The sequence below is a fragment of the Liolophura sinensis genome, chromosome 8 (assembly GCF_032854445.1).
Source record: "Liolophura sinensis isolate JHLJ2023 chromosome 8, CUHK_Ljap_v2, whole genome shotgun sequence".
Taxonomy (NCBI): Eukaryota; Metazoa; Mollusca; class Polyplacophora; order Chitonida; family Chitonidae; genus Liolophura; species Liolophura sinensis.
Genome location: NC_088302.1, coordinates 46,081,672 through 46,108,131, shown reverse-complemented (window position 1 = coordinate 46,108,131; position 26,460 = coordinate 46,081,672). Strand labels below are relative to the sequence as shown.

At 40.2% G+C, this 26,460-nt stretch overlaps 2 protein-coding genes across 4 annotated transcripts; one reads left to right on the top strand and one right to left on the bottom strand.

Moving 5' to 3' along the window:
• Positions 1 to 460: 460 nt before the first annotated feature.
• Positions 461 to 8,913, bottom strand: LOC135473819 (phosphatidylglycerophosphatase and protein-tyrosine phosphatase 1-like). 3 transcript variants are annotated; one of them, XR_010444598.1, is made up of 7 exons: positions 8,832 to 8,913; positions 7,931 to 8,224; positions 7,246 to 7,326; positions 6,810 to 7,001; positions 5,874 to 6,011; positions 1,554 to 1,628; positions 466 to 909 (listed from the first exon to the last, which is right to left on the bottom strand). XR_010444598.1 is itself a non-coding variant. In XM_064753726.1 (6 exons), the coding sequence occupies exons 2-5, from the start codon at positions 8,075 to 8,077 to the stop codon at positions 5,895 to 5,897; spliced, it is 537 nt and encodes a 178-aa protein (XP_064609796.1). In that variant the 5' UTR covers positions 8,078 to 8,224; positions 8,832 to 8,913; the 3' UTR covers positions 461 to 1,628; positions 5,874 to 5,894. The 3 variants fall into 3 exon arrangements, 1 of the variants encoding a protein (XP_064609796.1); XR_010444599.1 differs by having other exon boundaries at positions 8,851 to 8,884; XM_064753726.1 differs by having other exon boundaries at positions 461 to 1,628.
• A 2,033-nt stretch (positions 8,914 to 10,946) lies between these two features.
• LOC135473653 (proton channel OtopLc-like) lies at positions 10,947 to 25,935 on the top strand. Its single transcript, XM_064753518.1, has 9 exons — positions 10,947 to 11,409; positions 14,390 to 15,054; positions 19,539 to 19,664; positions 19,885 to 19,999; positions 20,917 to 21,112; positions 21,700 to 21,860; positions 22,220 to 22,574; positions 23,820 to 23,960; positions 25,007 to 25,935. Exons 4-9 carry the CDS (start codon positions 19,913 to 19,915, stop codon positions 25,774 to 25,776), a joined length of 1,710 nt encoding a protein of 569 aa, XP_064609588.1. The 5' UTR covers positions 10,947 to 11,409; positions 14,390 to 15,054; positions 19,539 to 19,664; positions 19,885 to 19,912; the 3' UTR covers positions 25,777 to 25,935.
• Positions 25,936 to 26,460: the final 525 nt, after the last annotated feature.

Below are 26,460 nucleotides of genomic sequence, written 5' to 3'. Positions count from 1 at the left end.
GTAGACTCACCGACCGGAGAAAAAAAGTATAACACGAACTCACAAAGTTTATACATGTACTTGCATGGTCCTCCGAGATAATTGTCTTTCAAAGTTTTAGTAAGCGGTTTTTAAGTGGGGCCTCTGTGCACAAATGGATTCATGACTAGTTGGCGCCGATAGATCTAAAATGGCAGAGACCTTAATATCATTTCTTGAAATGCTGGTGGTCCACCTATCACTTCGTAGACAGTCGTTCAGGACATCTTAAGAAAAAATAATTTTTTGGGTTGACAATTAACTCTGAAATCAGTGTAGGCCTACCCCAATATGTATTGTAAAACGAGAGTAATAATATAAATATAAATAATATAAATATATGTTAAATGGCAGCCAGTGATGCAAACCTTTATGTTCATGATCAAATCCTATACTGGACGGATTTATTTATGTTATTTTCTTGATTGGTGATTGACGACATAATCAAAAATATTTCACTTATACAACGGCGGCCAGCATTAATGTGGAAGGGAACCCACGATCATCTGCATGTTGCTGAAAACCTTCCCACGTACGATCACCACAGCATTAGCTGAACGAAATCACAATGACCGTATTGGTGAGGGGCTCCTGGGCCATTTGGCTGCACTAGCACACAAACCATCTGGCCACGGAGGCTATCAAGGACTGGATCTGTGTCACGAATGATTTGGATAGTTATTCTAAATCAGTTGGATCTTTACCCTTGATTCGTTTATACTTCGTCTGTTGGACATGTCATCCACAACACTTGGATATTCACATCATGGCAAACACACATTGTATACCGATGCAAACTTTACTGTTTGTATTTATTTCATATTTCAATTTTTCTTTTGTTTTACGTATTACTATAAACTTTTTCACGCTCCAGATCCATAGTACATGCATCTGAAAAAGGAGAAACATTGGTTTTATCATTACACTGAAAGCTTTCGCTCAATGACCATCCATCTTAGAGTGAAACAGTACAAATACCTTCTTGATCGAGACACGCATTGAAAAACCATTGCCTTATAACCAACAAATATCGATAGTACCTTGAAGACGAAACCAGTGTTTCCATACCATAACCTATAAGGCACACTTATACCGGAACATGTATATGTCGACCAACATTCTTGATATCACTTTTCAACTATTCCACATCACTGAAAACAGCAAACATTCACCCGACAACATGTCAAAAGCGATCATTGTATCATTTCCTGTCAGTACATACACCTTTCTAGATACAAATTGAAGCTAAAATTCGAGTCCAGATGTTTTTTAGTGCTTCTAGCCCAGTAACGTCAAATAAATTGATATTAATACACAATTTTCCCTAACTTGTCGTGTTCAGAAAGGGTGCAGCTAATTTTTAAGCATTTACATGATTAGTCAGAATAAAACCCTAACGGAAGTACACGTATTAAAATTTACACCGTTTACGGGTGGGACTTGAGGATTACCACATTCTCCATGCTGTAGTCTTACATCTATTGATGCATATCTGACTTGTGCCACCATTACACTTTACGCGTTGCATCATTTACCTGTAAGTCAGAGATGGGCTACTTTTGTTTTAATACAGATGGTTGCAGGAGTTACCCAAGCTTCCGCCACCAAACCTGAGTAAAATACAAAGGTATACACGTCACAACCACAACCATCAATGAAACCTATAGGCACTGAAGCATAGTTATACACTGACTGTTACATGTTTCTCGTTTACCACAAAATTACGCTTAATCTTATTTCTTGAAACTGTTTCTTGAAGGAGAACTCCAGAGCCTTTTTCTTCACACTGAATGTTCTCCAGGTACAATATTTTACTTTGTTTTAAGCAAATTGCATTTTAAAAATATTGTTTTAACATGTTTTGACCTAGCTCTGTAGGGCTGTGATTACATATATTATCCTAGCTCTGTCTTGATCCATAAGCTTACCTTGAGCACCTCTGCACTTCCCATGCTGGCTTCAATCCACTACTGTTGGCCGCCCAAAAAAAAAAATGGCGGTTGGAGTTTGAATTTATCCAGTTTCCACCAGTTGCTTGTGAGTATTTAGTAGGGATGATACATGGGGACACCTAGCTGGAATCAATTGCTGAAAATACTATGAGCACGGACAGAGACATTATTTGGCGGCCAATAGTAGTGTATTGAAGCCAGCACGGGAAGTACAGAGGTGTTTAAAGTAAGGGGAAGGTGGGGCAAAATGGAAACGTGAGGCAAAATGAAACTTTGAAATTCCCGCCACTGGCAACTTTAGCCGTTAGGTGTGTAATTTTTCTTTGCTGCGCGTCGCATTTGAGGAACGCAGACGTTACTGTCGCTAGGCATAGAAGAGCCATAATAGATTTGGACGTAGGTGAAGATTTTTGTACACTCTGATGTGTTGTAAGCTATTTTTTGATCTGTGAACAAATTTGTTCAACGGTTACCATGGCACCCAAGGAAGGTTTTGACATTTCCCAGTATACTGGATTTTACGATGTTGACAAGAACGACGTTATATTACAATCTCCCTTTTTTTCGAAAATCAAAAAAGGTCCGCAACTACGTTAGGAAGACAAACCTGGAATGAGCAAAGCTTTGAAAGATGGCTTTGAGACAAGCTAGCAGAACCTACGAGGTTCCTGTTGCTACCCTTCAGAGAAGAAACAAAGACAAAAACAAGCTTGCGAAACGATCCATTAAGAAGGGTATTACCAGGTACACATTAATAAGGACCGAAATGTTTGTAAGATCAGCTTTAGCACAAAATATAAGCCTACGTAAAACCTTTATACAGGCTTGAGGTATTCAAAAACATTGCCCTCTAAGACCATACAATAAAAGTTTCCACAACCGCTTTAGGACCTCTGTTAATGATGGACGATTTATGTACAGGTATTTGTAAGATTACAAATTACAAAATTTGTGAAGGCAAACTTCTGAGCGTAAAGTTTTATACCGGCTTGGTACACGAAATCACATGTAAGTGCCAAATAAGAGGGTGTCATGCATTGACAATATGTCAAAATGAAAAAAATGTATGAAGAATTAAAAGTTAACTTAGTAAAGTACTTCACTTAATCCTTTGTACGGTAATTTTGTAATACTTCAACAATAGTAATCTGTTTCTTGCTCTGCACCTCCCTTTGTTTGAACCATTTCAGACCACTTTCTCGAAAACGTCGAGACTGATCTGGTCAACTACACCTTGAAAATGGAATCTTTGACGTTCGGGCTGACGACATACGATCTTCGGTCCTCGCTTACCAAATAGCTGAGAAGAATGGTATTCCCAACTCATTCAACAAAGAAACTAGAATGGCAGGAAGAGACTGGGCCTACTACTTTCGCCAATGCCACCCCGAAGTCTCTCCGGCAAGCAGAAGCTACTTCAGCTGCTAGCGCAAGAGCATTTAATAAAGAACATGTAAACGCTTTTTTTCATCTACTAGAGCCTCTGGTCGACAAATACCCTTTTCTTCCAAGCAACATATACAATGTAAATGAAACTGGAATCACCACAATCCAAAGCAAGCCGTCTAGGATTCTAGCTAAACGTGGAAGACGTCAAGTGGGCAGCTTAGTTTCCACCGAGAGAGGTCAGCTAGAGACTGTGGAAATCTGCAGGAGCGCAACAGGCTCATTTATTCCGCCGTTATTCATTTTTCCACGGGTGAGAATGAAACCTGAATTAATGAATTCCACCTTCCACAAGGCTCCACCTTGTTCTATAGCTTCATGCCACAAAGCGGATGGATGCCACTGTCCATTTTCAAAGAATGGTTTAAACAACTTTGTGAAGACGACCGTGTCCTTTTAATACTAGATGGACACTCCACACGCACAAAAAATATCGAAGTGATCGACCTACAAGAGAAAATGGAGTTGAGTTGCTATGTTTACGGCCACATTGTTCCCATAAGATGAAACCGCTTGATGTGTCTTTTCTGAAGCCATTATCAACATTTTATAATCACCTAGAAAAGTTGTTGAGAAACAATCCTGGAAGAGTTTCCTGGAACATTTCAAGTGGCAGAGATTTTTGGTTAGGTGTGCAACTGCATTAACAGCTGCTAATCGTTTTCGCAAGAATGGGATTTTCCCTACAAACAGAGACATATATGAGGCACACAAACTTACAGCTGCTGAGCGTACAGATCTCCCTGTTCCAGTCACACCTCCTGCTGATATCAATGGTCCGTCCACAGATCTATCAGTATTTAGTGATCCCGTGCCATTCGCTGTTCCTGGGCCGTCCTCAGCTCCCGTACCATGCACAGCCAACATGTCATCCACCGATACCGTACTATTCAATGACCCCTTACCGTCCACAAGTGCTGTACCATCCACAGCCACCATGCCATCCACAACTCCAATACTTTCCCCTGATCTCGTACCAGCCATGCAGTGATACCGTGTCAGCCAGTGAAAACGTTCCATCCATAGCTATTGTACCATCCACAGCCACCATGTCATCCACAAAACTTCCGTATCATCCACTTTCCGTACCATCCACTGACCCCGTACCAGCCAGAGATTCCGTACCATCCACTGCTCCTGTTCCATCCTTAGCTACTGTACCATCCACAGTCACCATGTCATCCACAACTCCCGTACCATCAATGGATCCCGTACCAGCCAGTGCTCACGTACCATCCGCTGCTCCTGTGTCATCCACTTCATTAGCGCGAACAGACTCACCCGATGCTTCATATATTTCCCCATTTAACTTCTCTCCTCCACCAATATCTACTGCTCGACCAAAACGTAAACCAAACTCTAGCTGTGGAATAGCTGCGATATAAACAAAGTTTTATGAACGCGCAGGGTAGCTCACAAAATACCACAAATAGCAGGAAGAATCCATCTGGCAAAAGAAACTTAACGAAGGATAAGCCAACTGATAACAGTTCGCCGTTGGATGCGAGTAGGAGAAACCATGCGAAGAAGTGACCAATACCTGAAAGATCAGTGACAAGGGTGAACGAAGATACAGAATGTATTTACTGTTTGGAACTGTGGAGCACAAGTATGCAGGACGGAATGATACAATGTTCTACTTGCTTTAACTGGGCGCACCCAGCTTGTGCAAGTATTAGTGATGTCGAGGTCATCTTTACTTGTGATTTTTGTGTCTGATTGCGAACAGTAAAGATCAGACTTTTTCAACTTATAATGAATGTTTGCCTATTGTTGCGCGTTTGTTTGGTTGTCTTTTCCTCCAACAAACCGAATGACGTAAACAAAGCAGTGATTTCCAAGGTGAAGAATATCCCAATCATATTTGTGCTAATGCTGAAGAGAATAAATTTGAACTCTACCTCGGATTTTGACATTTTGTGTCCTCTTGTGGGTTTGTGCGATATGGAACATTCGTTTCATTTTGCCCCAGACGTTGTAGCAATCTGCCCCATATATGGGGCAAAATGGGAAATTCACACTCCTTTTTTAACGTGCTTGTACCTGAATTAAAATTGGCAAATACACATACAGTGAACATTATTTTATAGTTATAAAATTAGAGTATAATATTAGTTACAACTCCAATTTGGTGGATATACGTAACACCTAAGATGTTTACAGTTAAGTGTGCCACATTGCCCCACCTTCCCCCTAGGCCTATGGATCAAGACATCTATTTTAGACAGTGTAACTTTACAGTACACTGCATTGTGCTACTGCAGTCGAAAAGTCACACTTAGGCATGGAATAATGTCGAAATTAGTTGCAAAAGTATAGCGACTGTCTCGGGTGATCTGTGTTGTACACACAGACAAGCCTCACATACCTGCAAGGAATGTACCGCGGTACACCAGCCCAACATTAAATAATGCACGTATACCTTCTTGTCAGCTGAATATAATAACGTCAACTTACACGTCTGAGTTAAGAATCCCTTCATCTACTCCTATCGTAAAACTGCTGTATACACTTCCAGTGCACGTTCATCAATACAATATGTGGTCTCCTCATCTTAATAAAGGCAACGGCTTTTTCTGGACTCCAATGATTGGTCTGGAAGAATTAAGACCTTAACTATACCTGGACACCAAACTAATAGTCAAATTTTTTCAACCTAATTACACACGCCACAGGCCAATGTTTTTTGGGGGCTTTTTTTCCACTCTACTGAAGACTAGCTTCTTTGACAATCGATGTGAGTAAAGGATCTGAGTTTTTGGGAAACCTCACAATTACACACTATACATAGAGGAGGCCAATCTGATAACCATAAACCCACTAATCAATAATAGTTACTAGTCACTAATAATCAAATGGCATGGGCATAAGTTAACTTCAACCTCCAAGAGCAATGTTCTATTTTACCTATTACAAAAAATATGAAAATATATAAATTAAAAATATCAAATAAGGAAATCTTTAAGACGTCATACTGCCGAACTTTTCCAGGTGTCACATATTCTGATCCATGAAAGGCATGTGGTCACATATTCTGATCCATGAAAGGCATGTGGTCACATATTCTGATCTATGAAAGGCATGTGGTCACATATTCTGATCCATGAAAGGCATGTGGTCACATATTCGGATCCATGAAAGGCATGTGGTCACATGTTCTGATCTATGAAAGGCATGTGGTCACATATTCTGATGCATGAAAGGCATATGGTCACAAGGCTACACCAGTGAGCACTGCCGACTGCTTATTGTCACTAAGGTTCTGTGAATAATAGACGTTGAGAACTCTTGAAAAACTCTCTGTCAGGGAATGGGATTGAACCCATGTCTCGTGTGCCCTGGGAGCTGTAAGGCAAGCACCATAACCATTTTCCAATGACTCAATTCCCTTACCTGTATAAGGTAGCAAGCCACCACGGTGGTACTTCTTGTCCTGCCTGCCTTGCAGTGGACATACACACTGTTCCCACGCTCTTTGTGATACTGTATGAAGTCTAGTGCTTGCTGGAGCTGTGTGGAGTCAGGTGTCCCAACAAAGTCCACAACACTGGTCCACAGCTGTTGCACACCTAATTTCTGCCATTCCTAGTAAATAAGCACAAAACGATCAGAAATGGGTACTGCTAATTATCCTGCAAAGACTGATTACCAATAACAACAAAACATATATTAAACAAGTGTGATGTTTTCCACATTCGTTTACATACATGTATCTATTTGATTGTAATCAAGAATTTCTCACCTTTATAATGGCATGTTTCTCTATATTCGTTTTCAAATATATGCCGGTACTAACAAACTTTTTGCAAGTATAACGTCTCAGTCTCACCTCCGTGGTATAAATAAGCTGCTTTGTTTCATGTTTTTGGTTCATAGTGACCAACCCCTTCACATTTTCATCCTCTATCAACTGTGAACAGTGAAATTCAGGAAACAACGTCATAAAAAAAAACACATATATGAATACAGATTTCCTCCCACCATAATGCTGGCTGCGTCGTTTAAGTGAAATATTCTTGAGTACTGCGTAAAACACCAAGCAAATAAAATAAGTACAGGAATACATATGACTTCAAGTCTCATATTATTTATTTATTTATTTATTTGATTGGTGTTTTACGCCGTTCTCAAGAATATTTCACTTAAACGACGGCGGCCAGCATTATGGTGGGTGGAAAGGGGGCAGAGCTCGGGGGAACCACGACCATCTGCAGGTTGCTGGCAGACCTTCCCACGTACGGCCGGAGAGGAAGCCAGCATGAGCCGGACTTGAACTAACATCAAGTCTCATAACTACACTTAGTGTGTATGAATAAATTCCTTTCGTTCTTCATGGTGTACGTGAATTTTAACATTAAAATGTTAAAATTAGAGTCGTGTAATTAACTTAAACTACTTTCATCAACTGACAACCAGTATAATGAGAATAAAAGATTTTTAAAGTCATATATTAGCTACATTCAATAGATTAAAATTTAAGTATTTCATGCAGTCTTTTGTTTTTCTACACTTACCTGTCTGGCAATATGCTTCAGGGGTAAAGCTCCAAGGATTACGGTGTCATCAATTCTTGTGTACCACGGACGACCTCTGAACTTTGACATAGTAATCGTGTACAAAAGGGTTGGGTAAAATGCAAGTTTTGCAAATAGCTCTGACATCTTTCTTCCAGTTCAAAATATATTTTAAAATTATCACAGAATGCGTTTCGAAAGAAAATAAATCCACGCCAACAGCGAAGTCTTTATATCTACGGGACTTCCGTCGGTTAGCCCATGTGGCATCAGTTATGACGAAGCTGGAAGGTTCTGTGGAAGAAGAATGAATAAAATATATAAGTTATATAAACGTTATTAAAAGTAACACCATCAAGGTCTTTGCCAACGTGCCCCTTTTGCCTCATTTCCTAAACCTAACTTTCACAGAAAAAAATAAGAAAACAAGCAAAATAGCATTTTAACAATATGAAATCCACCCAATATGCGCGAAAATGAATTTCGTCACAGGCGAGCAAAGGGGGATAACTTTTGACATGCATACCAGTCTACACTTACATCCGTTACTTAGTGGCGGTCCCTTACATGCATTGATCGAACACTGTTTCCATGAGCAGATTCAATCGACATGGCGTTTAAATCTCACCTTTAAAATACGTTTTGACCACAAACATATCGACGGCATTATAACCTGTCATTGATGTACACAGCCTTGGGTCACCGTGCAGGCTGGCGTCAAGTTGTGAGCGTAGATTAGAGTTTATAGCGGTACTTCATTATTTTTTCATCTACAGATACTAATAAAGGGTCATGTCCCAAATAGATTTGTGATGAGTTTAAGGCCCCACCCTTTTCTAAAGCCATTCGTGTGCAACCTGTGTATAAAATCCCGTGAACCTCAATCCATAAGTTGACAAACCTCAGAAACAGGAACATACTATAACTTCTCCCGGACTCCTGCAACAACAACACGTGCGCTGCCTATATCGCCACCACTAGAGGGCACTACTATCTGGAGACCAAGCGTACATCAACTGAAAGACACTGGGACTTGAGTTACAGACCAGTGTTAACCCAGGTTTCAAAATAGAAAGGAATAGAGACAACTGTAAATGCTGCGGTGCAGTAGCCTTGTAAATCGTAATAATTTATGATAAATCAGCTTATATATGAAACTGTTACGGACAAGATTTTTTATTTTGTTCACATCTCTTGAAACTAGGCTATATTAGACTAGCATAAGGCTAGGACTAAAAATGTGTTAGGTTACATCAGAATATATGATATATATGGCCTTTTACACTCTAATTAAAGTGCTACTTCAGTGAAAATTCCATTAATGACAAATTCACGGACTTAGCTTTAAATAGCTAATCTGTATACCGGTAGGCTATACATTCTGAGCAGCTGTGAATTTGTCATACAACACTAATACAGTAGAGCTTTAAATTAATCTATTAATGTTGTTTACATTTTGTTTATTTTTTTTATTAGCATAAATGAATAAGACGTAAGTCGTTGCCATTTTCGTGCATAAGTCAACAAGTTAAAATGTTAAAAACAAAAACAAAAAATCTATACGCATATAGTTCCTATCTAAACATGCCAACTACATTATTTATCTTCTATACGGACCGGGTGATATTTATCAAGTAGCGCAAAAGGGTACGGGAGTTTGTTTGATTGTTTGCTTGTTTTGTTTTTGTTTTTTGTTTTTTTACACCTTTAACATATAATAGGATCGCACTACTTTACCATCATGAGAGTAGATGAAAGTAAAGAAATGTAAAATTTATTAACAATACTGTTAATTATGACAGATAAATTCCCGTTTTGATTTTCTCTTTTTCAAACGATGTACAGCTGTAGATCTCTGTATAAATAGGGCAGCTTTTTTATTTGTCCAACTTGCACACACAGTTACAGCAGTTACAGCATTACAGTGTAATTATGAGGATATCTCGTAGGATCGTACGGTTGGAGCGTGGTTGGTGGTCCAAAAAATCAAAATTGACTGAATCAAGGACTTTTTGGTGGGGTGGGTTGGTATTGATTGTCTTCGTTTCAGTTACAAATTTCGATTTGCTCATTGCTTAAACCTTAAGTGCACCTCTTTTATAATGATATATGAAGTGAAAATGCCCGTTCATGAAGATGGTACTTGTACATGTATATATGCGGGATGCCAGATCTAAAACACTCGGTGATACACTGACGAGAAAGACACATATAAGATCTGATGTTACATGGAATTTGTAATTGTGAGCGGCTGCATGGTTGATGGCAGGATGTGCTCGTGACAGTCCAGGCTCACAGCAGTCCATAAGTGTCGTACAAATTTTAACATTCTCCGTAATTTACAATGATTCATAGGTTTTGCTTCGAAATGTATCATTACACCACTGAAAAAATTCCCGACTGGAAAATTTTTTCCGCGGTAGAAAACATTTTTCTCTGCGCTGTAAACATTTAATCCACGGTAGAAAAGTTTTCTCTGCGATGCAAAGGAGAAAACCTGTGCATCAAGACCTTTTTCGATGTTTGTTTCGAATTTTATACAGCTGAATTTACCAATTTGCGCCCATATTTGTGCAATTCAATACTGTACACCGTTCTTTGTGATACCGGTACATTTTGAAAGTCAAACCTGGGAAGTTTCGAATGGCACTAACAGACCGCCGTACATGCTTCATTCGTTGCTTATTGTTGCGTTTTAATGTAGATATTCAGTATATAATCCGTGGACATCCTGTAGACCTATATAGACGTAACCTGTACGACCTACTGCCTAATAACGAGTGAAAAAAAGGTTAAGTGTTTTCTGTAATGTTGGACAGATGTTTTTTGCTGACATTCTCACAGAGCATATGCCCTCAGGCTGCGCTGAGAAACGTTTATGGTGACAGCTCCAGGTCGACAGTAATACAAGTATACTACAGCCAGCGGGGACTTGGGCTGACTGGGGGGGAGGGGGGGGGTTAACAGCAATAGGTGTTTTAACGAATCCGCATGTGCATGAGATATGTTTGTTACAGGTACTTCAATTCTCCACCTCAGTGGTAATCTTTTTCTCTGTCTGCGGTGATGACGTGCCTCTGAGGGAGGAGCTGCAGACTGGGGGTACAGTATGAAGGCACAGTCACCAGCCGCAAACCTTTACTGCCCACCATAGGTCGGCCTCGGATGACCGCCGAGTTTAAGCCCTGTTGATCACTAAAGCAATAGAGCAAGAAATCAAGGTGCTTCAAAAGGATGACCCAGTTGAGATATCCATCAACAATAGTTTGCCGGAGCTTCTGCGCCAAGTGCGGTACCAAGATCCACATCGGCTTATAGCGACTCAGACGAGTTATACCACAGCTGTAGCCCAGTGGGGTTACGTATGTTAAGGGACAAACCCATATACGTGCATAACGAGACAGTATCGAACAAATAGACGCAATGCTTAACCTGTGGAAAAAACGACGTCAAAACACCGGGAGGCAGGCGGTGCAGGCGTGAGTACATTACCATCTGCATACATGTATAACCGGAGCAGCGGTTGATTTGTGTGTATATCTAGGGTTTTTAGATGCCTATAAATTCTCATAAAAATGTCACTGGCCTATGTAGGCTTACATATCCTCCTCCCCACTTTAATGCCTTCGTCATGTTGTCGGTAATGGTGCTATGTGTGAAGTCATGTAAGTTGCTATACTAATAAAACATTTACATGAAATGATAGAATAAAACCGTACGTAAGGGAAATTCACAAGAAGCCCAATTTCACGCTTTCGTGTGACCATTTGCTGACTATCACACTGTCACAATGCTCTTCGTTTTACTTTCCACTATGGGGTCTTTTTCCACGCTAAATTAGTCCTTTAGATGTGTTGATATTAGCAATATAGACACAAAGCAATACTTTGGCATACTTGGCATACAGGTATACACATGAAGTAGTTACACAGTATTTAAATACTTCCCACAGTACCTGGTTGTATATACGTACACATACCAAAATGTGTATAGTAATCTATGACTGCCGATTCGTATTTTAGCCTATATCTGAATACCAATATGAAATCATCTTATATAAAAAAAAATATGTATGTATATATAGGTCTACACTTATAGTTTGTTCAGAGACCAGCTACTATATATTCTCTCCAGTGTCACATCCAGCATCACTAACAACGTGAGGTTACGGCTGGCGACCCGGCCAGGTATTTTAGTGAATACCTCCTTTGTATGAAAATTCGAAGGACGGGTATCTACTGTAGATTCTCTATATAGCCACTTGATGTTCGTTCCTATGGCAGCTTGATGAATTGCAGACAAAGATCGAACGCATACTCAAAAACGGGTTCTTTTTACAGCTATTAAAATATCTGTTTACAAGCAAGAGAATCAGTGCGGCTCCACCATAGAATCTAGCCACATAGCTTTTATTTTACTGCAACGTGTTGGTGTATTACTGAACTTTTAGTCTACATTCATATAAGCGAGGGAAAACCATTGGATGTTGTAAGTTTTCCTGACCGCCCCCGATGATCGCGAGCTGTCTGAACTGCCTGAGTTAGTCCAGGGCATTATATAGTCTTTATCCAACTAATGTGCAAGGATGCTGCAGAGACTTGGTTTATTAGCTACTGCTTTGCAATCGTACGCCACGGGCTTTTCAGCGATGTATCCCGGTGGGTGTGTTGATTATACCCGTGGACACTGGCCGATTTCTCCAGTCCATAAACATGGCCGGCGTCATATAACCAAATTTTGTGAAAGGGGCATGCAAAAAATCTAATAAGAAAAATAAGTTCTTCCGTGAAGGCTGTATGAATCTGCTTAAAGAAACATGCTATTTTTTAAATATGGAGTGGCCTAACATATAAAAGTACAAAAAAAGCTTCACAACTTTCTTCTTAAGGCGTTAAAATGGCTTTAAAGGAGAAAAAAAACGTAAAAATGATGCAAATATCAGATGAAAGAGCATGAACAGTTATTTGCAAACATAATTTTTTTTTCAGAAGAAAAGAGTATTTGAAGATATTTTGTATGGTGGATATTTAGGGTCACCTCTTGGTATATACCGTATTATAATGTTTTAAATAAGGATGTGATGCATGCATAAATGAAGGTAATATCCATGCATATCTTACAGCATGGCCGAGTAGCAACTGCATACAGGTTACAAGCACAAACGTTGATATTGCAACACTTTCCCATTTATTTTTGGATTTTGTCATACACATAAGCATTTCATCCGCTGAAGTTGTGGAACAGTTGTGTTATAGTTGGCAACTTTAATTCACACTGTCGTCAGTGTTTCGGTTTTACTCTTTATACTTTAGTCTCTTATATTGTATTCCTGCAATTTGAGTAGTTCTAGAGCAGTGAAGTTTCAGCTAACATCACTGCATATTGTTTTACTTAATTCTGCCTAACCCATGTTGCTAGGGGTTGTCTGCGCTGCTATGTCGACTACATGAGCTGTTGGAATAAAACCCTGACTGAGGTAAATTGACAAGAGGCCGGATTTCACAATATAATAATATATCCGTAACATATTGTGTTCATTTGCCAGCTATAACGTTGTCGCCCATGTTCTGAACTTACTCTCTATGGTGTAGTCTGTTGTATTATATGACTACTATGGAAAAATCTATTGTGATAAGCATCAAATGAGCTCCATGAAACATACTTGGCTCAAGCAACCTATTTATAACCACACTAGTTCCTGCCAAAATTGTTTTTAGTGTTATGATATAACTGAAAACAATACCACGCACATCTCATTTTCAGTACAAATGTAGGCCTAAATCACTACTGCAGCTGTATGCAGGTGTTATTGTATTTTGTGTGAAGATTTCACCACAGGAATTCCGAGTCACGTTGTACATAACCACAGCACGGCATGTGTGGACAGCGTGATCTCCAGCCAGACCCAACAGACGCTTCCTTTCCATGCTCACCCTAAAGCATGGCGATTGGTCCATTGCTCCCCGGCTCAGTTCTCAAACACAGGAGAATGTCGATCTTTATAAACCAAACCTTATCTAACGTTGTTCATTGTGATTCCTGATGCCCTGTGACAACTTAGCTGACAAGATGCCGACTGTGCTGAGGCCCGGCCATGAACAGCCTGTCGTAGTGTCCATCAACACTGACTTCCAGACGCTGTAATTTCGAAAGTTTCTCATTTTTATCTATACATGTATTCTATTATAGTGCATTTACAGGACAGATGCTTTGTAATTGTGATCTGTGATTATGAATGTTAGTTACATTTTTATATCAGTTAATTTGTTTTATATGCTGCAGGCCATACTCGTGTATTATGCTTGGTCTTTAATTGGTGAGCCCGATGTGTCTGGTTATCAAATTGATAAACGGGTTAAACAATAAGTGAGGAAAAGAGTCAGGTTGCATGAGTTTGTAATTTGATATACCCATGAGTGGAAAGTCGTATAATTCTCCCATGTGTGTTATATGTTTCAGAGGTCCTAAGTCAGATCTGGACTCCAAAGAAAGTTTATGTGACACACCAGACACTGTAAAACTGGTTAGTGAGGAGAAGCTTCAACAGGGAGACACGCCTCCCAACATTTCCATAACCTGCGCCGGAGAAACACAAGACGATGCACAAGAGGACGAAAAGCCTAGAAGGCTTTCTACCACAAGCCTTATTCAAACAGAAGACGCTAAAAGATTCAAACAGCCAAGAAGACTTAGTGAGTCGAATGTAAAATGGGTAGAAGTACCTCTTTTAAATGTCAATCAAAGAAGCTCTGTGAGAAGCGCTAGCGAGGATGGCGCACCAGTTACGTTACCCACACGCCCTAGCACCGGATGTGACGAAGTTTGCGCGCGAGATTCTATTGCAGATGACAAATCTACCGGTCATAGCTTGGCCTGGGTTTCTATCCCTGAGGAATTGAACGGCCCGTCAGACGGGGCCAGTTCTCCAACTCAAATGTCCTCAACCGAGACGTTAGACGATTGTAGGGAAGCAAGAACCAAGAAAGGGAAACTGAATGCTCCAATGAAGGCGGAAAATCTCCGTGTTTTCAATGCACCATTTCCCGGGTTACGAAAGGACAGTATCGATATATACAAGATGAAAAGGCAGAATCAGGAGCAAAGTCGGGTTGAAACAAGTGAAGGTAGGTCAAGTGGTGTAAAGGCCTGCCATTGTCATGTTTAACTTGGAAACACCCCTTCCCTGTCCTTAGTGAACTATAGTTGCCCGGCCAGAAAAGATCAAAATTAAGGAAACCCCAATCCTACAGTTCGAAATATCATCACTGGTGACACAGCGAACCACAAAACTCTAAATATAGACTTTGGTATGCCGTATTGTCACTTCACTAATAAGCTGATTATACGTACAGTTTATATATACATAGCCAGTCATCACTCGTGTATGTGTTTTCCAGTTTACAACTACACATCATGTAGCTCTCGGTTTTGTGTACATTTTTCAGCTTGTGCCACGATATTTAATTGGATGTTATCTAACACTTTGGCAGTTTTTATTTACCAAACGGTTCATATTTATCTTACGTGGTACTGCATTATCCAATGCAAAAAGCCAGTGGCATGTCCTTGTAGAACAAAGTCAACAAATGAATGTACCGCCTTGAGCACTGTTTTCTAATACGATAAAACCACATTATGGGGTATCTGTGTTGTGGAGATAATTTCGTGACTGTGGCAAAGTTAACTGCGCTTGTCAGTGTCAGTGGTTAACTCTTGTGCTTTAAAATCATTTAATCCCATATCAATATACATGTATATCTAAGTCCTTTGTCCATTATGATCAACTACACTGCATCGAGTGATTAGAAACAAATTAACTCAAACTAAGCTTGCGAAAGGAGGTTCTCTGTATACTATTCCGCTTTAATTTAGCCATGCTTTGGCGCCTGTTGAGGAACGAATAAGACTAAAAGCATTAATCTACTTATTCAATTTCTCTAATTCTTTTTGAGATATTGCTATATTAGTCTATGGCTACGAATTGTTTTTTGTTTCATGACCTTATCTAAGCAACCTTTTCAAAGTTTCCGTGCACCCAAGAACATGCGTACATGCAGCCTTCACCAATTAAGGCCACAGAAATGAAACAAGTTACAATGTAGGCCGTCTGCGCGGAAGACGGCCCTTTCACCAGTGAGGTTGCGTTTTGCAACTCCTCCACGAATAAGCCAGACTACCTTTCTTCAAGTGCAATAATCATGGCTTTGGCTTCTAAAGTCAATCAAAATAAGTATGTAGTGCAGAAATACATTAAAGACTATGAACTATTCGGTACCATGCAGTCCCTAATACAAGTAAAACTTAAAGTAGATAAAAAATGATTTCTATTAGGATTTTATGGAAATCGTTTACATTTCTGCATGGAACAATTAACGTGTTTACCGTTTCTACCGTAAAGGCAGCCTCGGGGATTTGCTGAGCCAAAATCTAGGTAAAGCCATGTAAGCCGATAACCTGTAAGCACAGGGCGATGCGATGCTATCGTATATACAATATCTTGACATGGGTTAACGCGCTGCCTCGCTGCCACTATACCAGGTCCTTGGTCTATGAAGTCGCGTGTTGGAATCCAGGTCTTGTTGTTTTGGCTGCGGCTTTAAGTCAGGAAATCAATGGTTTCTCTCCGGGCATAGCATTGTCCACCCACTCATTAACCTGACCTCCGCCATATAAGAGAAAAAATCTTGAGATCTGCGATAATCCAGTGAAATAAATAAATAAATGAACTAATCGTATGTGAAGCGACGTTTCGTCCACATTGCATAAACTGAATTTGACGGGGTGATAATCCTGTACAATCAGTAGGCAGTATTTGTGATATTAGTGTGCAGCACACAGCACGGCAACCTGCGAATGGACACTGCCTGTAAGTACGTACAAGGTATATACACATATTAAATGGCTTCTGCCGCGGGTTCGTGGACGTCACTTAATTTAGCCTTATGTGTAAATCAGGAATGTTGTTCAAGGAATGTTTAGCTTACCGCTGTCTACAAACAAATGTCGAGTCTGTCAGCTGTGGTATTTGTCCGTGCAAATTTGTTTACTAAATCCTGTTCATTACAGATTTGCTCCTATTTCGCTATAGCCTATAAATACTTTTTTTGTCCGGTAATGTTTTTTCCTTATTTTTAATCTCCTGTATAATGTGGGAACTCCACGATTTTAGACTGAGACAATGTCCCTGCCCTTTCGAATAGCCAGGCTGACTGGGACCATCCTGTAGATAAAAACGGACAACTGCTCTTGAGCTCGCTTTCAAACATGAAAGCGCTATCTACGTAGAAGCCAGTCGTTTATTCCGCTGTGAGGTCAGAAAGACAACGTCAGCTGTCTGCAGAAAACAAATAGATAGATGTGTTTTCTAACCACATTCTAAACAGACAAAGGTGTAAACAAATAATAAAATGAAACCAACAGTATATTAAGCCTATGTTTACGTTATTCACTTGTGTTCACGTTGGTTATGTCAACATTCGCTGACAGGTCTTTCCACTTTATTCCTGTCATCGGACTCAAGTCTCCACCGTGATAGATGATAAAGTGTGTCTGCACCCCCCACCCCCGCTCTCTGCTGCTATACGATTTCTGACGGGAATGGCGACGTTTTAAACTGATAAAAAGCTTATAATATAGTAGAAAACGTAATAAATAAATATGATCAATACATTGAGTTAATCTTTTAAAAAAAGTTATGTGCGCAATTAAATAGGATTATACATTCTGTAGTGGAGAATCCACTGGTGCTATTTGTTTCTCCAACTTAAACGTGTTTGTAGTAACGTAACAATTATCGATTCTGTTTCAAGAATCGCGCAGTGTCATTTAAAGCAAAATGATAAATAAACGTTACACAACAATTAGCGTCAATGAATGCTTTTACGTGCTGGCTGAGCCGCAATATTTGCAGTGTTGAAAATAATGCGTGGCATGGCTCATCTTGGTGTTACATGAAGTTTTAGCCCAACAGAGCTTTAGAGCTTTTAGAGCTTTTAGCCAACTTTAGAGCTTTTAGCCAGTCGGGGGGAGTCCGTTGTATTCTATGAAGGCTACTACTTGAGCATACACTGGGTGTGTAAGATTACGGACGGTGACTCGATCTATGATTAGTTATGCGTAAAAGTAAATCTGAATTGATTAAAGTTTACATATAATCTGGCGAAGTCTGATAGTAGGTTACACAATTTCTATCACATTGACACCTCGAGAAATCAAAAATGTTTGCAATCAGAATGCCACAAATTAGATCTACCAATTCACCCTCGTACAAACTCTGTTTTGCTGTTCATATTTGTGCCTAAGAGAATTGATGACGCCATTCTGCCTTTACTCACACTGGCCACATTTGGTGTATTTGAAATGAAGGCGAAGTACGAAACTGTCAGAATATAAATTTCACATTGAAAAGAAACGAATGGACCCTTCATATGTTACATTCTTATGTTAGACAGAGGATTGACGTCACAACAAACGTCTATCGTTGTCTAAAAGGAGAAAGCTGTATAGTTTTCCCAAATAGCTTAGTGGGATATTGAAATGTTTTAGTCTTGTGTTCGTGGGTTCGAGTCCCGCTCTACCGAACACCAATCGAAGGCGCAATCAGATGGTACAAGTTGTGGGACCCATCACCACCCAAACCACAAACTCGTAATTGTGGATTCTTGAAAAATAATCTACTGCGCAGACATGGCGTGACGTCAACGTAAACGATTAAAGTTTACAGCATATAACAAATGGTTTATGTACATTTGAACGTAAATTTCTTCACAAACGAATTGAGAAATTTAGTACAGCATATAACAAGCATGTTTACCTGGAGATCTTCGCCGTATTGCTAATAAAATTTCATTGCGTTATGCAGTACCTATTACAGTTGTTTTATAGACTTCATTTTTTTTCAGAATTTAAAGTTAAGCGAAAATAGTACCATTTTACCGTGTTTTTATTTCCATGTATTTCCATGTATGAGGTAGGAGTTCAATTCCGACCTAAGACACGGAATTTTTAGATTCTCCCTCTCTGCTTGTTCGTGGGGCCTTGGTGACAGTTGCGTCGTTTGTGCATTCTTACGTTCGTTGAAGACAGCCGGCAAGACAGTACGTTATGCGTGGGAAAATTCGCCAATAACTTGCCAAAGTAAAATAATTAGATAATTAAAAATGAATAAAGGCTATAAACATGGTTTTGTACACAGATCTTGCGTCTAACATTGCCTTCAACATTATTTTTATACATACGGAAAATTTGTGAGCAATAGGAGGTTTGATTTTAACATGATTGTCAGGAAGTTCCCAAGTAAAGTAAAACCGCATGTTGGTATGTCGTTCTTGACGATCGTGCCGTTCTGTTCGTCACGGTGGCATTTTGTATGTAGACTTAATAAACTTGCTTTGTATTTTTGACACCATGTCAGATGGGCTATCTGTAGGCCTTACTTCTTACAGATTTTCTCTTTCAGCTTGAAGCCGCATTGTTTCTTTTTACTCTTTTACAAGTGACCGTTGTTTTGTTGACTCATATTGGTCCATCTTTGAAGGTTTGCCGTTACTGGAAATAATACACCGTACGTGTCTTTGTTCCTTAAACCTCTACACTTTCCCTTGTACAGATCAGTATACTGCGGGTACGACAATTGCGGAATCAACTGGCCCTCCACAAGTCCCCAAAACTGACTTGCCCAGCCCATCCATCCTCAAAAGACGTCCAATGAACTGTACATCGACAAGGAAGTCACGTGAGTTGAATAACTTTATGTTAATGTTCTCGTCAGTATTACAATGATTTTTTGTTAGGTGAGACAATGTCACGCTAAAGCCTATTAATGTAGACAGCTGACGGACCATTGTAAATCATTTTTCACGAACATTTAATCTGTGACTGGAGTTAACTCCGAAACATGGAATATTTTTTTGTTATTTCCCATAACCATGGCTTTCCGCTATATCTTGTTCCAGGCAGAGCATTTTCACCATCCTCAGTGGGATGTATGCCATGTTCCTCACGATCTTAGGCGCAGTCTTACCTATTGCAGAATTATTCGCACAAGAGAAGCATCCTCTTCTGTTTGAGGTGAGTTCAACATCGAACTATACAACTGTTCCATTTCCAGTCTGTGTTCTTATAATTAGCCTCAAGTGTATCGGTATCCTCACTTCATGTGCTTTAGGGGGGAGGGTGCTTGGTTTTGTTCTGATTCATAAACAATGACGTACATTTCAACAGTACTTCAATATCCATGTGTCTCCTTAATATAGCCGATGGCCTGAATGCCATGACACTTACGCACCACAGATGGTTAGTAATCCGTCACCCTGTTACACCCTGAACACAAAGAGAGCGGAGAAGAGAAAGTTTTTCAGATCCCCTGTAAATACCCAATCAGGTGCAAAATTCACACACTGCCTGCCACACATTTGCATATAAATGAACTGATGGTAAGCGTCTCCTACTTCAATGTTTTATACATCTTTACCTTCAGGCACGGCGACAGGACCGCTTCCTGACTATAGGCCTAACCTTGATTTGTTTGCCTGTCATGACGTAGCTTTCCACACGATTGTTCGCTTGTTTTATATCTACATGTATGGCGGTAGCATCATCTTTCTGGGTTATATTTGTGCACGTATCTGATTTCAGGTGTTTTACCTTTACATGTACGGCGGCAGCATCCTGTTATTGGGCTATTTGTACACGTCTCTGATTTCAGGTGTTTCACATCTACATGTACGGCGGCAGCGTCCTCTTCCTAAGTTATGTGTACACGTCTCTGATTTCAGGTGTTTTACATCTACATGTACGTTGTTAGCATCCTCTTTTTGGGCTATTTGTACACGTCTCTGATTTCAGGTGTTGTACATCTACATGTACAGCGGCAGCATCCTCTTCTTGAGCTGTGTGTACACGTCTCTGATTTCAGGCGTTGTACATCTACATGTACGTTGGCAGCATCCTCTTCTTGAGCTATGTGTACACGTCTCTGATTTCAGGTGTTTTACATCTACATGTACGGTGGCAGCATCCTCTTCCTGGGCTATGTGTACACATACCTGTTACGGACTAGGGCCGCCAAGAAGACGACCCCCTCGGGTCAAAGTCAGAAGAAGAAACACCGGAAACGAAAGGTCTCAGTAGACAAAGTCAACAGTAACACCGGAAGCTTTTACCTCCGACTAGGTGCTGTGGGTAAGCCAGCATTTTGAATAACGTACAAGATTTTGGGTTTAATCTCCACCAGTAAAGGTGATAGCTTGGAGTATAATGTAGCACGAGTTTTCCCACCGCTAACACCGGAAGCTTTTACCTCCGACTAGGTGCTGTGGGTAATTCAGCATACTGTCAGTTCGAAAATTAACCTTGAATAACCTGTACAAAATTCAAATGCATTACACTTGTTTCTTGGTTTTTATAATCACACAGTATAAGACGTATATACCCAATCATACATGTCATCACACATTTTTGGTTTACAGGTAACTTATTTATTAGCACAGTGTCTGTCTTGAGAAATACATTGTACTTCTATGAATCTAGGACCGTGGATTGTAGATACTGAATCCGCTCTAATTTCTTACTTTATATGCTCCTCATTTAAGGTTGAATGTTTGTTTGGAAATTGGTCTTGCCATTATTGACCAGGAAGGTCCAGTGAAATTGGTATAGGAATGGTTTCTACGCCTGGATTCACTCTTTGTCAAACCAAGAATGTTCAAGGGCTTGTAGAATTCGCTCTTTTGATATAATTTCTATTTTTTCTTCTCTATTGTTTTCAGCATTTGGCATCGGTTCCATGATTCATAGCGGCCTACAGTTTGGAGACTATTTTGAGGTGGAGGTAATAGATCCCTGTAGACATGCAGTTTTCGCCATCCGCCCGATCGTACACCTGATGTTTACCTTTGTCCAGCTTTACTTTGTCTTCTTAAACTCTAAGGTAAATTTTTAATTTTTCTGTAACTCGCTGAGAAAGATTTCAGACCTGTTCTTTTGTCAGTATTTCTGCATGTTGCTTGGTGTATCTGATTTATTGTTTGGTTTCTTGCGTGGTAATTGTCTAAAGAAACTGTTATAGAAAGGGCTATAGGGGAAGCGTATGAATATACGAACCAAAGGTCAACTGGGATATATATTTTGATTTAAAAAAGTTATGTACTAGCATAGCAAATGTTTCACATTGCTTGATTCCGTCCCAATTTCCAAGTGTATATATGTTTTTTCTTAGTTCTTTGATTGTTTGAACTGAACACTGTTTTCGGAAATTTGTCAAAGCGTTTCCGTTTTGTCTTCTTCTAGATGTGCATCAACCGTTACAAGACCATAGCCCGGTTTGGCCTCATGCACATGGTGGCCACAAACATCTGTGTATGGTTCAACACCATCGTAGAGGAAACCCTACATCAACTGGGAAACATAGACTCGTCACCCCACCACGATTTGGCCGCCGTGCTGTATTCTCAGGAGCATACAACGCCGACGCCAAACCGGACGTTGCTGGCTGACGTCAACAGACGCCACAGCATTAACGTCTCCGCTCGAGGACGAGATTACGGACCAGTGGATATCCATGGAACTATTGCTCACTTGACCACAACTGCAGCTCAGCTCATACGCAAACATAGTCATCTCAATCCACAAAACGTGACCCATGGTCAGTTTCTACTTTTGCTATATAACACCTCAGCTCTTGTTTTTCGTCACGTCTTCGTGGACGTGAACGCATCGGCAAAGTTCAGCTGGCCTCAGCTAACGACCTAACCGTGTCTGTATACCTTTGTACAAAGAGGGCAGCCTATCCGTCCGTCTGTCCTTCCGTCCGTTTTTCCATCTGTCCTTCTGATTGTGTTGGTTTCCGCACCTTACATTCACTCCGATTTGCTGGATTCATATCATAGTTGGTATGTGAATTTCTTGTAATGGAGCTTTGCTTGGGATTACTTCTGTATTCAGGATCATCCGTCTGTCCGGTTGTTCAAATCCTTGTTACTGTGCGATATCCTCCTTCCGGCATGAAGGATTGGTCTCAGATTTGGTATGAGAATCCCTTATCATAATTCATTGCTTGGCATAGTTTTAAACTATCGGGTACGTTCGTCTGACCCTTCGCTTTTGACTTCGTTCAGATTTTGGTTTAAATTTCACGGTTTGATCTCCTATTTCATATGCGAACCCCTTGCCATATACAATCCTGTTTGGGATTATGCTGTAAAATACAGGTACATAGATATCAAAAGCTTATCGTGGATATCTTAAGGTACAGTTTACAAGCATATGTGTTAACAACTCATTACCCTTTTCCTCAAAACATTTTAACCCACACTACGCTTTAGTTTGATATGGTCCACCATGACCCGAACTATAGACCGATTATCCTAACCATTTTTTGATCAAGATTCAAAAGTAATGTATTTAACAACGATCAGGCCAGCGTTGTTCTTGTTTTGGGGGATGTTTTTTCATACTGTCCATTTTTGAAATAGATAATGTCTCCCCTCCCAAAGTCAGTTGAAACATTCAAATTACGTGTGTAAAACGACACTTTCTTCAAAGCACATTTTGTGTGGGGCTCGTAAAGCGTGCTTATTCAAACACATATAGGCTCACAGTTATATGTAGTCATATGAATCAGACCCAGCGTGTCTTGGGGTCTTAACAGATTGTAATTTATGAACTTCACCTGACTCGCTGTCTCGGTTTTCTGAAAACTCTACTCAAATTGTACTAGGGTCGCAGTCTCTAACACAAAACAGTTTTTCTTGTCTAACTGAAACGATTTCCAGTTAAGAGAAACAGATCTACAAGTCAATATATATTCTTGCCACAAGCAAAAATATTTTTTATCAGTAACTTTCCTCAAATCATTTACATCCTGTTTCATAAAGATTTTGTCTTTCAGAGAGAAGTTTTCCTTCCCCAGTTCTTCCGGTCGTGGGGACTCACTTTGACTGTAAGACCAGCCAGCTAATGCTGAGTGTCCTGGAAACAGTTAGCCCGTACCTGTATCCCTGCTCCATAGAATACAGCTTGATTTGTGCAGGTATGTGATAATGTGTGGGTCAGCCCGTACCTGTATCCCTGCTCCATAGAATACAGCTTGATTTGTGCAGGTATGTGATAATGTGTGGGTTAGCCCGTACCTGTATCCTTGCTCCATAGAATACATCTTGATTTGTGCTGGTACGTGATAATGTGTGGGTCAGCCCGTACCTGTATCCCTGCTCCATAGAATACAGCTTGATTTGTGGAGCTGCGTGATAATGTGTGGGTCAGCCCGTACCTGCATCCCTGCTCCATAAAATACAGCTTGATTTGTGCTGGTACGTGATAATGTGCGGGTCAGCCCCTATCTGCATCCCTGCTCCATAGAATACAGCTTGATTTATGCAGGTACATGATAATGTGGGTAGAAATACACGAACAATTTAAAAGTTAGATATATCATGCATATGTGTCAAGCTGCTTTCTTGAATTACGATTTGTAGCAACCGTTTGGAAACGCCGAGTGGGGTAAAAATGCCACTGGTCTATGTTCCATAAAATTTGCACCATAGAAGATTTAAATCACAGAACAGTTCACACGTTGCGATATTATTTTTTTATATAATTGGGTGTTGAACGTGGTTTGTCCAAATATTTCCAGTAATACAATAAGGTGGCGGTCAAGTTTATGGGAGCAGGAAACCAGTGCGCCCGCATTGAACGACTGCCCTTCGGCAGCTACATAGAAATAACTGTTGTCCAGAAGAGCCGCGATGTTATTGTATGTTCCTAGTCCGTACCACTAAAAGAATCACATCATCTGTCACATTTTTTCAATATAGATGGGTTTAAACTGAAATGATATGACCAACTCTTCCATGATTCATAATAATAATAATGAAGTCGAGGCACTACCACGTAAATGTAAAAGGTTTCACAAGCTTTCGATCCTCATGCCGGGATCATTATCAAGTGACTAACCATTGTATTTCAAAAAATATGAATGGTATATAGCGGAATGTTCAGATAAGATTCATGTTGTTCAAAACAGTGCACGAGACATGGAATTTTCTTTTTCAAAAGTTCTCTCAATATCTGTTTCAGGAATCGTGTACACGTTGTGGAAGAACATCGGTAAACGTGTGATGGCCATCAAATCTGAGGACGACAAAGACGATAGAGCTGTGGTTCATCGCCTCCGTGTGGACTGCTCAAAGTCCAGCAGAGGCCTCTTCCTGGGAATCCTCATCCTCGTCGGCACTATCATCACTATGGTCGTGTTTTTCGTCCTCGTTAAAACTCCTACGTACAATCGGTCAGCAATTATGGTGGAGTACTTGTCAGAAATAACTCTGTTCACATTGTCCACCATAGCTGTGGTAATAGCGGCAACACGTATGCGCTATCTTCGTTTCAACGTTACGCGCGACACAGATTTTGAAGAAGTATTGATTCTTATCTCCCTGACAGGAGATTACATGTTCCAGATGCTCAGTATTGTTGCGGCTATATTTGACAAGGAGCAGTTTGCAAGTCGCCTCAGCATCGCTGCCTGTCTTCTGGGTATCACCCAGTCCACCATACAAACCATGTTCGTGCTGGACGGTCTCCGGAGATGTACGAGAACTGCCGAGCAGGGTCGACAAAAGAGTGGCCGGGAATATGTCACGTTTTTACTGATCACTAACATTGCTATGTGGTGCATCAACACATTTGAGGCGGAGAGAACAGTGGCTAATCCTGTACAGATGCATTACTACGGAGCGTTAGCCTGGAACATTCTCTCACACATTTCCATTCCTCTTGCCATATTTTTCCGTTTCCATTCCACGGTCTGTTTGTCTAATATCTGGAAAGGGGCCTGGAAAAATTAATCCTCCTGTGGATATTAAGATACATGTAACACGTACAATGCGAACATAACCCGCCTTTGGTTTTGATACTTTCTTGTTTGTTTCTATAATACGTGAAAGTATATGTATAGCTGAGCTATAATAAGGCAAAGACGTAATACACATTTCACAAGTACTGCAGCGTAATACCTTGCATTTTAGGCGGGAAGTTCCTCACATTAAAACATTCCTTTCATTATTATGCGATTTTCCATCCTCGCACAGAAATTATCTGCCTTTTAACAGAAGGCTTGATACATTATGGTATAGTTGTTTTCAATTTCCCGTGGCAGGAAATTATGATCGGTACATGACGACACTAAGACCCATCAATTCACAATTCAATAGGCATGCACATAACCTATTTCCGACTCCTGGGAACCATCTGTAGCATTGTGGTAGGATTACTGGCCAGTACACATGTACAGGTCTGGTTTTGTATCATAATATCAATGTTTTGATTATTTAAAAACTAATGTCTACGTTTTTACGAAAATAACAATCTAATGTGTTGTATACACATACACACATCCTTGTTTCTTGTGTTAAGGGCATGTTCCAATCGGCCAGCCATTCAAATGGAAAGTATAATACCACACACAGAAAGTCGTTTCCTTAGGTTTTCGCGAAACTGATCTTCTAATCATAAAGATATACGGAGACCCT

Coding starts and splice junctions, on each gene's coding strand:
- LOC135473819 (XM_064753726.1), bottom strand. CDS start 8,077: ATGTCAGAGCTATTTGCAAAACTTGCATTTTACCCAACCCTTTTGTAC. Junction 7,002..7,245: donor AGCTTATTTATACCACGGAG/GTGAGACTGAGA, acceptor CTTATTTACTAG/GAATGGCAGAAATTAGGTGT. Junction 6,012..6,809: donor TGGCTTGCTACCTTATACAG/GTAAGGGAATTG, acceptor TAATTCTTCCAG/ACCAATCATTGGAGTCCAGA.
- LOC135473653 (XM_064753518.1), top strand. CDS start 19,913: ATGTATGCCATGTTCCTCACGATCTTAGGCGCAGTCTTACCTATTGCA. Junction 21,113..21,699: donor CCTCCGACTAGGTGCTGTGG/GTAAGCCAGCAT, acceptor TATTGTTTTCAG/CATTTGGCATCGGTTCCATG. Junction 23,961..25,006: donor ATACAGCTTGATTTGTGCAG/GTATGTGATAAT, acceptor TATCTGTTTCAG/GAATCGTGTACACGTTGTGG.